The 14,031-nt window shown below is 44.7% G+C and overlaps 1 protein-coding gene across 2 annotated transcripts in view; it reads right to left on the bottom strand.

Moving 5' to 3' along the window:
- Positions 1-14,031, bottom strand: part of LOC109918645 (Wilms tumor protein 1-interacting protein homolog) — a 31,418-nt gene that overhangs the window by 14,628 nt on the left and 2,759 nt on the right. The window contains exons 2-3 of one of the 2 annotated variants that reach the window (XM_048605756.1): positions 11,243-11,298; positions 160-261 (exon numbers count right to left, since the gene is read on the bottom strand). In XM_048605756.1, the coding sequence (XP_048461713.1) occupies positions 160-259 (100 nt within the window). In that variant the 5' untranslated portion in view covers positions 260-261; positions 11,243-11,298. The remainder of the gene's footprint in view (positions 1-159; positions 262-11,242; positions 11,299-14,031) is intronic. The other variant, XM_048605755.1, reaches the window with a different exon arrangement.

The raw sequence follows: 14,031 nt of genomic DNA, 5'->3' as shown, positions 1-14,031 counted from the left end.
AGAGACAGAGAGACAGAGAGACAGAGAGACAGAGAGACAGAGAGACACAGAGACACAGAGACACAGAGACACAGAGACACAGAGACACAGAGAGAGACACAGAGACAGGGAGGGAGGGAGGGAAGCTGGCCCAGGGCTGTGATGGGGCAGTGTACTCACCACAGGAACAGCAGGTGAAACAGTTTGTGTGGTACAGATTGCCCATGGCTTGACAGGCTTGGCTAGCTCCATAGACTCCCTTCCTGCATTTCACACACATCCCTGAGGGAGAAAACAAACACCATAAACACACACGGTCATCACTTCAGCAAGAATTCATCTGACTTTAGATCCAGTCGAGGAGGAGTTTACATTTCACAACCTCAAAATCACACCCAATAGAAACACTGCAAGACTTTCTTAGAAACCTGCATAGTTCTAGGCTGAGAGTCCTGCCCACCAGACAAGGTAAACAGCTCTCTACGATCATAACAGCACGAGCAGGCCATTCAGCCCCTTGAACCTGTTTCTCTATTGAATGAACTCATGGCTATCAGTGTATTACATCATCTATCCTTCCTTTATAGCTATCACAATTGAAAGGTTTCAAACTCAAACTGAAAATGATTAACTGAACAATCACCTGGATCAGAAGATATCGTATCCAAATGGATGGAGGTTAGAACTAACAAGGGGAAGATGACACTGTTGGGTGTAGTCTATGGGCTTTCACTGTAGCTACTTGGTGGGATTAAGAATAAAGGCATTAACTAAGTCGTGGATAACTTTCACTTACACATAGATTGGGAATATTAAATTAGCAAATTTCATAGAAATCTGTGAAAAATTTAGTGTCTTCAGGACAGTTTCTTAGAACAATTTGTTGTCAATCCAACCAGGGATCTGGCAATGTGTAATGTTTAACAAATAATCTCAGAGAAAAGGTCCTATGGGAAACAGTGACCATAAAATGGGAGAGTTTAGAGTTCAGTTTGAGAGTCAGAAATTTTGGGTTGGAAACAATTGTGCTAAAAACTTAAACAAGAACAGTTACAAAGGAATAAGGGCAGGAGTGGTTGCAGTGGACTGGAGAAGGTGTTTAGCAGTTTGAGGAATAATGGCAGACATTTAGGGAAATAGTTCATGATTCACAGGAAAGGTGTACACAGCTGCTGGTTCAAGCAGTGGGAAAAGCCTGGTTACAGGCAAGCTGGAGACAGAGGGCTATGTACAAATGGAAGTTGGCCAGCAACAGGTAGTTGATGGGTCTGTGAAATGATGACCAATTAACAACAAATGCCTCCAGCCTGCCAACAGCAATATGATTAGTTCCCAGGTACGTGGACAGCTTGGGGATGTGACCATTCAAGTGGGAATCCATCAGAGCGGCGCTCCCTTGGACCTCTAATGACGGCTTTTGGCTGGATCTTGTGCTCAATCTCTGCAGCGAGACTCTGACTCTCAAGTTTCTTCCTCAGAAAGCAAAGACATCAACTACTGAGCAACTGTGAATAGGGACAGATTTGGAAACCATTCCTAGCACACATACAGGTGTCTGTACAGCCAAGGGAATGGAGGAGGTGATGACACCAAGAATCCTGATGTTGGCCTGTAACAGATTGGAATGGACTTCAGCCTACGGTTTTGCTGTGACTTCATTAGATTGTTCTCAGGATGCGGAGACCATTGACTGATGTCAGTCCAGCTGAGCACTCCCCTGCAGAGACAGTGAGTGAGTCTGGAATGAATCTCAGCACAGTGCAGATGGGGAAGCCATTGAGCTCCTGCACCAAGCCCTAATCGTACAGAAACCTCACAAAGTGTGGAACATTTCTTGAAATGAAAGAGTTGTTAACTGGAGGCCACATTCCCCTGGGGACAGGGTGGAGCCTGGCATGATCTACTGTACAATTACTGCTGTCGCCTTTCAAAGCAAGAACATTCAGAAATGATTACCCCCGCCCCCAAGCGTCTGAAAATACAGCACCTTTTACAAAGCAGACAGAATCAGTACAGGGTCAACCACTCCGCTAGAGACACAGGAATAATCCACAACCTCTCACCTTGCAGTTTCACAAACTTAGAATTATAATTTTGCAGGAATCAATCACATTCACAATCCTACAGATGGAAAGGCAACATCTTTCAAACCCATGACAACTTCCATCTAGGACAAGGGCAGCAGATACATGGGAACACCACCACTTTCAAGTTCCCCTCCAAGCCACACACCATCCTGACTTGGAAATATATCGCCGTTCCTTCACTGTCACTGGGTCAGAATCCTGGAATTCCCTCCCTAAGGGCATTGTGAGTCAACCCACAGCACATGGGCTGCAGCGGTTCAAGAAGGCAGCTCACCCCCACCTTCTCCACTTTAGGTACAAGGACTGCAGCTATGTTTGCAGATCCCCTTCTCCCTGTCCCTCTCACTTACACACAATGAGGAAAAGAAACACACAATCTGAGTCAACTTGCCCAGGCAGAGTCCAGAATTGGCCAAGACTGCACTGGGTACATGCTCCAAGTCCAGTGCCACCGCTCCACCTCCCAGTTTCACCCCCCACTGCTTCCCACAGGCAAGACCCCCCCACCCATCATTGGAACACTATATCCCAACAGGAAATGTCAACCCAGGCAGTTCAGTCTCCCAAAACTTTAGTTAACAGTTTTAAAAACAGTTTCAAATAAACCTGTTGGACTGTAACCTGGTGCCATGTGATTTCTGACCCTGTCCACCCCAGTCCAACACCAGCACCTCCACATCATGGCCCTTTAATTATGGAATGGTACGGCACAGCAGGAGGCCATTCCACCCAACATATCTGTACTGGCTCCACCATATTATTCCCACTCTCTTCCACTTCCCCCTTCAAGTATTGGCCTTTTTTGATGAAGTGGGGAGCCATCTCATGTCCCTGACTACCCTTGAGAAGTGTGACGATGCTGTCACTTTAAGAGGTTATTTTGGCCTGTTTTTTTTTGGAGAGGTTGTAAGGCAGAGGTGACGAACTAGCTGGTAAAGACCTCTTTAGTCAGCAGCTTGAGGCGCCTTGGTTTTTGTTTAAAAGCAGCCTGAGTGGGCGTGGCCAGCTCTCACTGACCAGGATTTCTGGGTTTTAGTTTTTAGTATCAGATGCTATTGGGATCTCAACAAAGTTGGGAACTTCACTGAATGTCTCCTAGCTGCTACTCTCTCTGAATTTTCTCTGGATGTTTTTTCCCTCCTGAATTGAAGAACTGTATGTGAGAATCTGTTTCTGAATTTTCCTTTTGCCAAAGGGGTGTGTTTATGGGATGTTACTATACTGGAACAGTTAATTAGTAATAGGTACTATATCTATTACTTGGTTAAGTTTTCCAGTAGAGCTAAATTATTCTAAATTCCTCTGTGTTTATATTTTAACCACAGCGTTTAAATAAATTAATGTCGAGTAGTTTGACCAGAGGCATTGCATCGGAGACATCGCATCGGAGACATCTACCTTTAAAATAAGAAAAAGTTAGGGTCCAGGCTACCTTCTTAAAATATTTTGACGAGGTCTGATCTGGTCCATAACAGAATTCGATAATAACTTGTCAAATGATTATTGAATCTGCTTCCACTGCCTGGTAATGCAGCAGAATACAACAACGTCTCCATCAAAAAACATTTCTCATCTCCTCCCTGGTTTCTCTCCACCAAGATGTGTCTCCTCTGGTGACCAACGCCATACCAGTGCAGGCGCTGCTCCTTTTAGACTCTACTGAAACAGCTCATGATTTTGAAAACCCATGATCAAATCTCCTCTTGATTTTCTCTGTTGTCAACAACTATCCCAGTTTCTCCAGTCTCTGCAATGACAGAAGTGACACATCACCAGCAGCAATCCACCCTCTCCCTTGTCGGGTCTGCTGCTCAGAATGAGACACTCCAGCGAGGTCCTAACCAGTGGTTTAAGGTTGACCATACATGGCTGGCTTTTTACCCAATTTCTCGGTTTATTCAGTGAAGGATCCCAGATGCTTTTTCAAGCAAAGCAACTTCTCAAAGTTCGCCTCTCACACCAGGCGATCAGACACGACACCCTCCAGCAGCTTCTCTGCCCTCACTTTCAAATAGAAATCTCAACATTTTGTACAAACTCCAAATCTTCAAATGCAACTTCACAAAAACAGGAAAATAAACAGCAACGTAAAACAGCAGAGGAGGACAACAACATTTCCATTTAATCAAGAATTCAGAATTCCCATTGAGGAAGGAGTGGAGAGGAGAATGAAAATGACACAAAAAAAGAAGGAAATCTCACAATGCCCTGTAGGTATGTCCTGCTTGGTATTTAATCATCAATAAAACAGATTGAAGTCTCACATTTCTATACTGCCTATCACACCCTCAGGACATATTCAAGTAATAGCCAATGAAATGTTTTTGAAGCATAGTTCCTGCTATAATGTAGGAGATGTGGCAGTCAATGTGCACCCAGCACACACAGGAGCAAGTACAGGCCATTCAGCCCCTCAAGTCTGATCTACCATTCTGTATCATCTACCTCAATGGCATTTTCCTACACTGTGCCATGTTTCTTGATGTCACAAGTATGGAGGAATCTGTTGATCTCGCTAATCTTCTCAATAACAGAGCTCCCACAGCCTTCTGAGGGACAGAATTCCTAAGATTTGTTCCCTCCTTTCCAAGAAGAAATTCCTCTTCAGCTCAAATTTAGGTGTCCTGCCTCATACTCCGGGACGGTGCTTGCTGGTTCCCCACCCAACAGCCCACTCCCCAAGCCAAGAGAAACATCCTTCCTGCATCTCCCCAGTCGAGTTCTGTCAGGCTTCCTGTCTAGTCCTCTTAGAATTTTAAGGGTATCTATCAGAACCCCCTCATTCTTTTAAACTCCAGTGAAAATAATCCTGACTGATCCAGTGTGCCTTCATACGCATCTCCTGCCATCCCATCCCAGGATTCAGTCTGGGAAACCTTCACTGTACTCCCTCCATAGCAAAACATCCCTCCCTAGATAAGGAGACTGAAACCACACACGAGTACTCCAGGTGTGGTCTCACCAAGGCCCTGTACAATTGCAGCAAGACCTCCCTGCTCCTAATTGAAAGGGAAGAATGTCTCACTGAATTACAGCTAACACTGAACTTACATTTATCAGAAAATATTTCATTGCTTTTTGAAAGATTTTTGCTATGCAGGAGGAGGTGGGCAGAGACACAGAAATAAATAATCTTCTAATCTTTTGGAGTAACATCCACTAAATTGAAAAGCTGTTTAAGATCACTTTTAACTGTCCCCATCAAACACTCCCAGGACAGGGACAGTACAGGGTTAGATCAAGTAACATGAGCTTATTACCCCAATAATGTAGCCCAGGTGAGCATCCTGCCAAACAACCAGTTCAAGTCTTTCATTCGCTCATGGAATGTGGACGTTCCAGTGTTGTTCATCCTTGGTACGAGGTTCACAAACCAGAATGTTTCAGTCCAGCTTCAGTCATTGCACTGATGTTGCTGGCCTCAGTCAGTGCCACTTCTCTCACTGCTTTCCACACAGTGTCTCAGCAAGGTGGGGGGTGGGGGACTTTGTGAAATTAAGTTTAACTATTTGCATTTCAATTTAGATTTCTAACACAGTTAAACATTTCAACACATTAGTCAGGAACGTTAGCACAAACCACATGAAGTGATATAACAAATGATCAAAAACCTGGTGAAAGAGGCAAAATTAAGGAGCTTTTCCAGAGGGATAGCACGACAGAGAAGGGGAATTCCAGAATGGAGAGCCTAGCTGCAGCTTAACCAGTGATTTATACAGCCTTAAAGTAACAACCTCGCTTTTGTAGTCTGTGCGCATGTTTATGAATTCCTTTCCCATCAGTGTAACATAGTCATTAATAAGAACCTGTAGGGAATACAGGAGAAACTATTTTACCCATAGAGTGGTGAGAATGTGGAGTGCTCCCGCTGGGAGGGCCTGAGACAGAGTTTATATTGGAAAGCTCAAGATATATTTACATGATGGGGAGAAGAACAGGTCAGGTTCATTGGCTGTGATCCAGAAGGGCTGGGAGGAGGTTATGGAATCATACAATTTTACAACACAGAAGGAGGCCACTGGATCCATCGTGTCTGTGCTGGCTCCTGGAAGAGCTACCCAGCTATTCACATGCTCCAGCCCTATCTCCGTAGCTCTCTAACTTCATCACTTTCAAATATAAATCCAGGTTGATGTGGAACATAAACCGCAGCACAGACCATTAGGCCAAATGGCCTGCTTCCACACATGCTGTGGTAAGTGATTCTCCGTAAAATAGTCAGTTTCCAATTCCCTTTCTGACTGGCCTGCCGCAGAATAGAACTTCTCTGATGGACCAACCACCACCGGAGATTGGGAGCAGTGAGCAAGCGAGAGGTTCGGTCCCATCTTCTCATGTTTCCCTGAACTGTCAGTGTTTTACGAAAGGTACAGCTTTTAATCGGTTTCCGACTCAGAAACCGTATCCCGTCAACTTATGGCTGCCTCTTGCAGACCATTCTAATGTTCAGGACTCCTCAGGAATGTTACACATCTGCAAAAACTACCTTCAAACAGATGCAAGGTTCACAAATGGATCAACCAAGTAAACCCAGCCTAGAGCAGCCCTGAGCCTCCCATTGTAAATGGGATCCAGAGGAGAGTCTTACTGAAACACTGACTCTTGTCTCTCCTTCCACAGGTGCTGTTAGACCTGCTGAATCTCTCCAGCATTCTCTGCTTTCATTTTCCGTCAATCTGTCCCACCACCATAAAACACCTCAGTGACACCCAAAGGCATGGGTTTGGGAAAGAGGATTCTAACCACCAAGAGACAGGGGTGAAGATGGAGGGGTCTATTGCAGGGTAGGGGGAGCGGGGGGTCCCAGGAATGGGCCATTGTTGGTTGGGCTGGGTGGGGCCAGGAGTGGGCCATTACCAGCAATATAAAGGCATGAAGAATGGAGTTATTTTAATCTTTACTTCACACATTTGCTCCCAACCTGCACCAAGATTTAAAATGGAGCAGCCGGGATGCCTTTCTGCAAGTGAATCCATAGTGCAGAAGGTGCCATTGAAATCCTGAAGATATGGTGTAAAGCTTTTCTCTCCTGGGGATTTGGCTGATCCTTCAAATCAGAGTTAAGGGCTGGTTAACTGCCTGAGACTTCGAGATATTCAGATCCCTGGCTTACCCAAGACAAAACTTCAACTCAGAGACAAAACAAGTGAAAATGACTAGAATGGTGGGAAAAATCTAGTTAAAATTAATCATGAAAATTAATAATTAAATTTTAAATTACATTGAAGAGTAGTTAAAACTAATATTTTAAAACTAGCTAACATAGTTCCAAGGGAGCAATACAGATAACTAGATTCTATCAAACTCTCTCAATGGTTTACACTGGGAGAGTTTGAATATTGAGATGATACCCACTTCCTGGAGTATTCACCTTGGATTTCTCTCTTGTTTCAAAGAACTGCTTTTTCAGGAGAAGCAAATGGCACTTTTAACCTGGATCAACTCTCTCCCTGCAGTCTCCTTCCTGCCTAACCCAATTTCTGCACAGACAGAAAAGACCTCTCTGCAGCTCTGAAGACACTGATCTCCCCTTCAGCTTACTGTCTGAGATAACACAGTGTGCAGCTGGATGAACACAGCCGGCCAGGCAGCATCAGAGGAGCAGGAAAGTTGATGTTTTGGGTCGGGAAGATGCCTTTTTATTTGCCACTGGGACAAGGACAACTTTGGTATTTGTCAACGATTGCTAATCAGCTTGCTTTACTAAATGCGAGGCCTTTTAGCCCTTTTCAGAAGTCATTAAAAAGATCAATCCAGAGGAAACAAGAATCATAAAACATTCCCTCTAATTTCCCATCACTGCGTAGGCCACCCCTTTAAGACTGCCAAGCTCGAGTGCATCTTAAAGAGGCTGTTTCTCATGCAGCAAGTTCTGGGCAGGCCTTCCCTAACTAAATATGGAACTCTGAACACTGCCACAAAATGCTGCTAAGAATAACTGCAAATATTTCTTGTTTGAAATAGTTTCTAATTCTTCAAGTTGATTCATGTTTTATTGCACAAATTGACACCAAAGAAACAGGCCTTTCAGATGAACAGATCTATGCTGGTGTTTATCATCTACACTAGGCTCCTCTTCCTAACCCATCTGGATTATCCTTCTATCTTGTTCTCCTTTATGTACAGCTTTCTACTTTGACAACAGGAATTAAATTTAATCCTGCAATTTAACCTGCACACAGGTTTAGAGACAGCCTTCACCTTCAGAGGGGTGGGATAGTTTGTGGGGCACCCCACCTGGTTGAGCAGTTTGTCATCATTAATGAAAAAGAGTTATATTGGACTCAAAACGTTAACTGTGTTTCTCTCTCCACAGATGCTGCCAGATCTGATGAGTTCCTCCAACAATTTGCTTTTATTTCAGATTTCTGGCATCCACGTTATACTTTTATCTCTGCTTTCTATGAATTTCTCTGCTCCCTGTCATTAGTAGTTCGCTGTTAAACAGGAGCTTGGTTCAGGTCACAGCTCAGGTGGAGGGTTCACTGCAGAGTCAGTTTCCTCAATAAATCTGTCCTTCAGCCACAAGTATATGAGCAAGTGCTGGGGAGCCCCTGACACTGTAACTCACATATTGTATGCACACATGTACACTTCCTACTGTAGACTGACATATACTTGTCATTGATAGGTTACAATCACTTTCCCAGAAACTGTACAGGAGAAAATTTTTCTCATTCCTCAGACAAACAGCAAGCCCAGACAGAGAAATATTTCGAATGGTGAAGACTGCACTTGCCCAGTCTGTCCCACTCCCACACTGCAAGAATCCATCCGCTCAGAGGTAGCCAATTCTTTCAATCCCAGAACATTCCAGAGAACTCTGCCTCACTGGCCACCCTAACCCTAACACTATCGCACTCCTGGCCAGTTTCTGTACGGGAGGGAGGGGGACAACGGTGGGGAGGGGCAGCATGTCAGGGGCATCGCTGGCACAACACTACCCTAAGGAGGATAACCCTGATCCTTCAGGAAAGTGACCACCACGACATTCCCACCAAACCAACCCTTTCACAAGCTCAGTATCACAACCCATTGGCACCTCACTCACCCCCACTTCTCTCACCACTATCGCTCAGTAGCAGCAGTGTGTTCGATCATCAGGATGCACTGCAGAAATCCACCAAAAATCCTCAGACAGCACTTTCCAAACCCACGACCACTTTCACCTAGAAGGACAAGGGCAGCAGATACATGGGAACACCAACCCCTGCAAGTTCCTCTCCAAGCCACTCACCATCCTGACTTGGAAATATATCACCGTTCCCTCATTGTCATTGGGTCAAAGTCCTGGAATTCCCTCCCTAAGTGCATTGTGGGTCTATCTACAGCACATGGACTGCAGCAATACACGAAGGCAGCTCACCACCACCTTCCCAAGGGGCAACTAGGGACGGGCAATAAATGCTGGTCTTGCAACATGCAAGAAAGGATGGCTTTTTAACAGTTTACACCTGCAAAGTGCCTGTTCAATTTTACCCTAATAGCTCTCTACAAGGCACTGGGATCGGAGATGTCAAGCACCACTTGGGGGCAGGCACAGAGAGCGCGCGACGGGGCAGGCACAGAGAGCATGACAGATGATAGACAACAGAATTCAGGAGGGTACAAAGCAAAACAAATTCAGGGCACTGTGACCGAGAGACTGAATTTGGTGGTGGTTTTGGGGGCATAGAATTTTAAAGGGGAATTTAATTAATCAAAATTATGAATGGTTTTAGTAAAGTAAACAAAAACCTTCTCACTGGCAGTCCAGTCAGTAATTAGAGGAAACAAAACAGAAATTGCTGGAAAAGTTCAGCAGGTCTGGCAGCACCTGTGAAGGAAAAAAACAGTTAACATTTCGGGTCCAGTGACCCTTCCTCAGAACTGATTAGAGGACACTGATTTTAAAATAACTATCTACAGGAGCAGATGACAAAGAAGGGGAAATGGATTCACAGCAGGGGTGTAGTGATCTGGGACACACTGCCTGAAAGGATGATGGAAGCAGATTGAAGAGGAACAGTACAAAGGGAATTTAATCAAAAGCTGGAGCTCAATAAACTGCAGGACATTATGGAAAAAGCCAGGGAGCAGAAGTAACTGGACAAGTCTTTCAAAGAGCCAGAACAGGTATGATGGCTGAATGGCCTCCCTCTGTGAAAGACCTCAATTCAGTGTGTGTTAACTACCCTCCCCAACCTTGTGGCCCTTAGTTACAGATGAAACAAGGAACATGTTACTGTGAATTTACCAAATTACTGTACCACAGGGTGTCTCCTCTCTCACCAAGAGAGATTCTGTCTTGGTAAACAGCTCACCTCAAGGTGCTTAACCCAAGTGAATGTAGAGACCAACTTGACTCACCCAATGTGAAACACAGGCTAATTTAAAATCTACAAAGACCACTCCCTCCAGTGCCCCAATCTGGCAAGGCTGCTCTGCATGTAGTTTTGATGGTCTTTGTAACAATAGTTCATCATTCTTCCCTCATAATGACAATGACTCCACCTTAAAAGGGTCAGTTAGCTGGATGGTAGCAGCATGGGTTTAATGCCTTCACCAGCTGGGTTACCATGAAGGACTCTCCTTCTCAACCTCTCCCATTGCATGGTGACCCTCAGATTAAACCACCACCAACCATCTCTCTTTCATGAGAGAGCAGCCCTATGGTCTGGTGACTTTACATTTACACTTTCAGAAGCTCTCTGGGATTTTGGTGCTGAGGTTGTGAAAGCTGCTTTAGAAGTTCACGCTTGTTCCTTCTTCCCTCCCTGAGATTGTACAAGATTGGTAACTGGATCATTCAGTTCTACCACAGAGGACTCACAGCCACACACCTCCCTGAAATCAGCCGATTCTCTCCTCCCCTCCACTGCTAGGCCAGGGGCACTGATATCTACTGTTGCTCCTAAAGGGCAGCGTTCACTGAGCAGCACCCTGACAGTTACCCCAGGGGCAATGTGTTCATTTTAGGGAATCTTACATGACACAGACAGACTATCTAACCCATCAGCTTCCTCAGGGGCAGTTCCAGTCCCTGCTCTCCCTTCCCACAGCCCTTATACATTGTTTCTCCTTCAAATATTTGTCCGATCTTCTTTTGGAAATTACTGGAATCAGCTCCTACCACCCTTTCAGGCAGTGCATTTTAGATCTCAGCAGCTCATGGCGTGAGAAAGATTTGTCTTCACCTTGGTTCTTTTGTTGTTTTCTTCAACCTGCCTTCTCAGGTTAGAATCCTCTTCCACTGGGGGAAAAAAAGAAGTTCCTCTTTATTTAATCAGAATTTTAAACACCTGTACGGAATCTCCTCGTGATTTTCTCTGACGTAACAACCACAACTTATCCTCGTTCCCTACAGAACTGAAGGCCCTCATTGCTATCACATTCTAGTCAATCTGTTCTGCATTCTCTCCAAAGCAAATCACAAAAAGCCAGAAAAGCGGCCTAAGCTTTGAATAAGAGATATAGTTCAACATGCCTGATACACTGGCCAGCAGAGGACTCAATTAATATTCAACAGAGCGGCACAGAACTAGACAATGAGCAAGAGAGAGATACCTAGACAGAAAAAGAGGTAGAGAGAGAGAGAGACAGACACACACAAAGAGGCAGACAAGCACAGAGAAAGAGCACGCTAGAGAGAGAGAAAGGCGGGGAGAGAGAGAGAGAATGCCAGGCAGACAACCACACAAAGAGAGACAGCCAGACAGAGAGAGAGCCAGACAGAGAGCGAGACAGGAGGCAGTGGGATCAGAGAGCATGCAGACTGACGAGTGAGCTGAAACTCAGCTGCAGGAATTTGAAAAAAAACACTCCAATTTTGCTTTCATTTCATCCACGACATGCTTTACTGAGACTTCTCACGGATTGAAGCATTCCCAAGGGATTGGGGCGGGAGAGTTTGTAGCTCGTTGCATGCATTCCTTTCCTAAGAACACTTTGTTTAAAAAAAATCCTCCATTCTCTGCTTCCCATGGCTTGCTGCCGATTAGACACACACTGCATGAACTGGCTTTCCTCTCTAATGTATTCCTTTTCCTTTTCATCAATTATTTAGCCCTCACCCACCATGGCCATGGGCAGGCAGAAGCACACACTTAGGAACAAGCCATTCAGCCTCTCCATTCAATTGGATGTCTATCTGTACTTCTTCACAATATTTTCCAGTCTATGCTCCCTGGCCCTTGATTACCAACAAAAAGCTTTCCCTCTCATATTGGGAAATCTCAATCAACCCTCAGCATCGACAGTCTTTTGGGGAAGAAAGTCTGACATTCCCAATACCCCTAATGTGAAAACAGGATTCCTGACATCACCTGCCCCTCACTTTATGATTCTGCCATTTCTGGCAGATTTCCAAGTGAGATTAACATTTTTAAATGGTGGATCAACAATGATACTATGTGAGATTTGGCGAGTGTTTGGAAACTGGCATAGGTTTGGTTTTGCTGACATTTGTTATGTCGAAATTACAAATTAATTTTAGTACACCTTTCATCATAGAAAATAGCAGGAGTAGGCCATTCAGTCCTTCAAACCTGTTTCACCATTCATTGTGATCATGACTGATCATTCAACTCCATAGTCTTTTCCTGCTTTTCTCCCACATGCTTCGATCCCTTTAGCCCCAAGTGTTATATCGAACTCCTTGAAATCATATGATGTTTTGGCCTCAACTGCTTTCTGTTGGAGTGAATTTCACAGGCTCACCCACTTCAGAGCCTTTCCTAAATGTTTATAGCCAGCAACTCACTTTTTGAAGTGTGGTCACTGCTGTAAGGCAGGAAACACAGCAAATAATTTGCACACAGAAAGCTCACACAAACAACATAATAACAGCCAGATCATCTGTTTCCCCTGAGGCTTGTTGAGTCAATATTGACCAGGATGCCCAGGACAACTTCCTTGTTCTGCTCTGAAGCATGCCATGGGATCTTTTATTAAGAACAAAAGAGGTCTCAGTTTTACACCTCATCTGAAAGATGGCACCTCGCACACAGCAATGCTAGCTCAGCGGCACTTGAATCAAGGGTTTGTGTTCAAGGCCCCACAGTGTAAGATGAACCCACAATAGTATCCAAACCACCTGGAATTCTCAAGGAATCTTCATCAGCAGCGAGCCAAGAGATGCCAGTTTGATCAGAGGCTGAGCGAGGTGTTGGTCATCAGTCAGAGCTGATCACAGGCCAAAACATTGTCAGAAATGTCACAATTAGACTCAGAATAGTCAAAGTAAGACAGCAGGAGGAAACTGGATATGCCAACCACAATTGGTCACCCTGCAATGACCCTTTACCAGACCGTCATAGTGGGAGGTAATACAACCAAGCTCAGTCATTCAACAGCACCGAAACAGTCTCAAGCTACCAGTCTCTGTCCTCTCCTGATCACATTCCCTGAAACTCGGCAGAAACAAATACTTCCTTGTGCGAATGTCGCTAAGCTTCCTCTCTGGACTGAAAGAGATAAGAGAAGATCAAAGCACATAACTCAATACACTCACAACATATTCTGACCCTCCTTAAAGTCACCCTGCTTAATTAAACTACACAAATCCCACTGCGTTCTTCTATCAGCTAGAGTGCAATGTCTCCTCCTTGGCTCATTGTCAACTCTTAGTGCAGCCCCACACCAGTCAGAAACGTCAAAAACTTCATATTCCAGAAACATGTCCCCACCAGTCCTGTACCCCAGTGTTACACAGCAACAGACCTGTGCCTACTGTACCGTACCCATGTTATACAGAGACAGACCTGACCCTACTAGTACTGAACCCATGTTATACAGTCAAAAATCACACGACACCAGGTTATAGTCCAACAGGTTTATTTGAAATAACAGGTTTCTTTTCAAATAAACCTGTTGGACTATAACCTAGTGTCATGTGATTTTTGACTTTGTCCACCCCAGTCCAACATTGGCATCTCCATATCGTGTTACACAGCGACAGGCCAGTCCCCACCAGTACTGTACCCCC

Source organism: Rhincodon typus, chromosome 15 (genome assembly GCF_021869965.1).
Source record: "Rhincodon typus isolate 14 chromosome 15, sRhiTyp1.1, whole genome shotgun sequence".
In the NCBI taxonomy this organism is placed as follows: domain Eukaryota; kingdom Metazoa; phylum Chordata; class Chondrichthyes; order Orectolobiformes; family Rhincodontidae; genus Rhincodon; species Rhincodon typus.
This window is presented reverse-complemented; position numbering and strand designations above follow the sequence as displayed.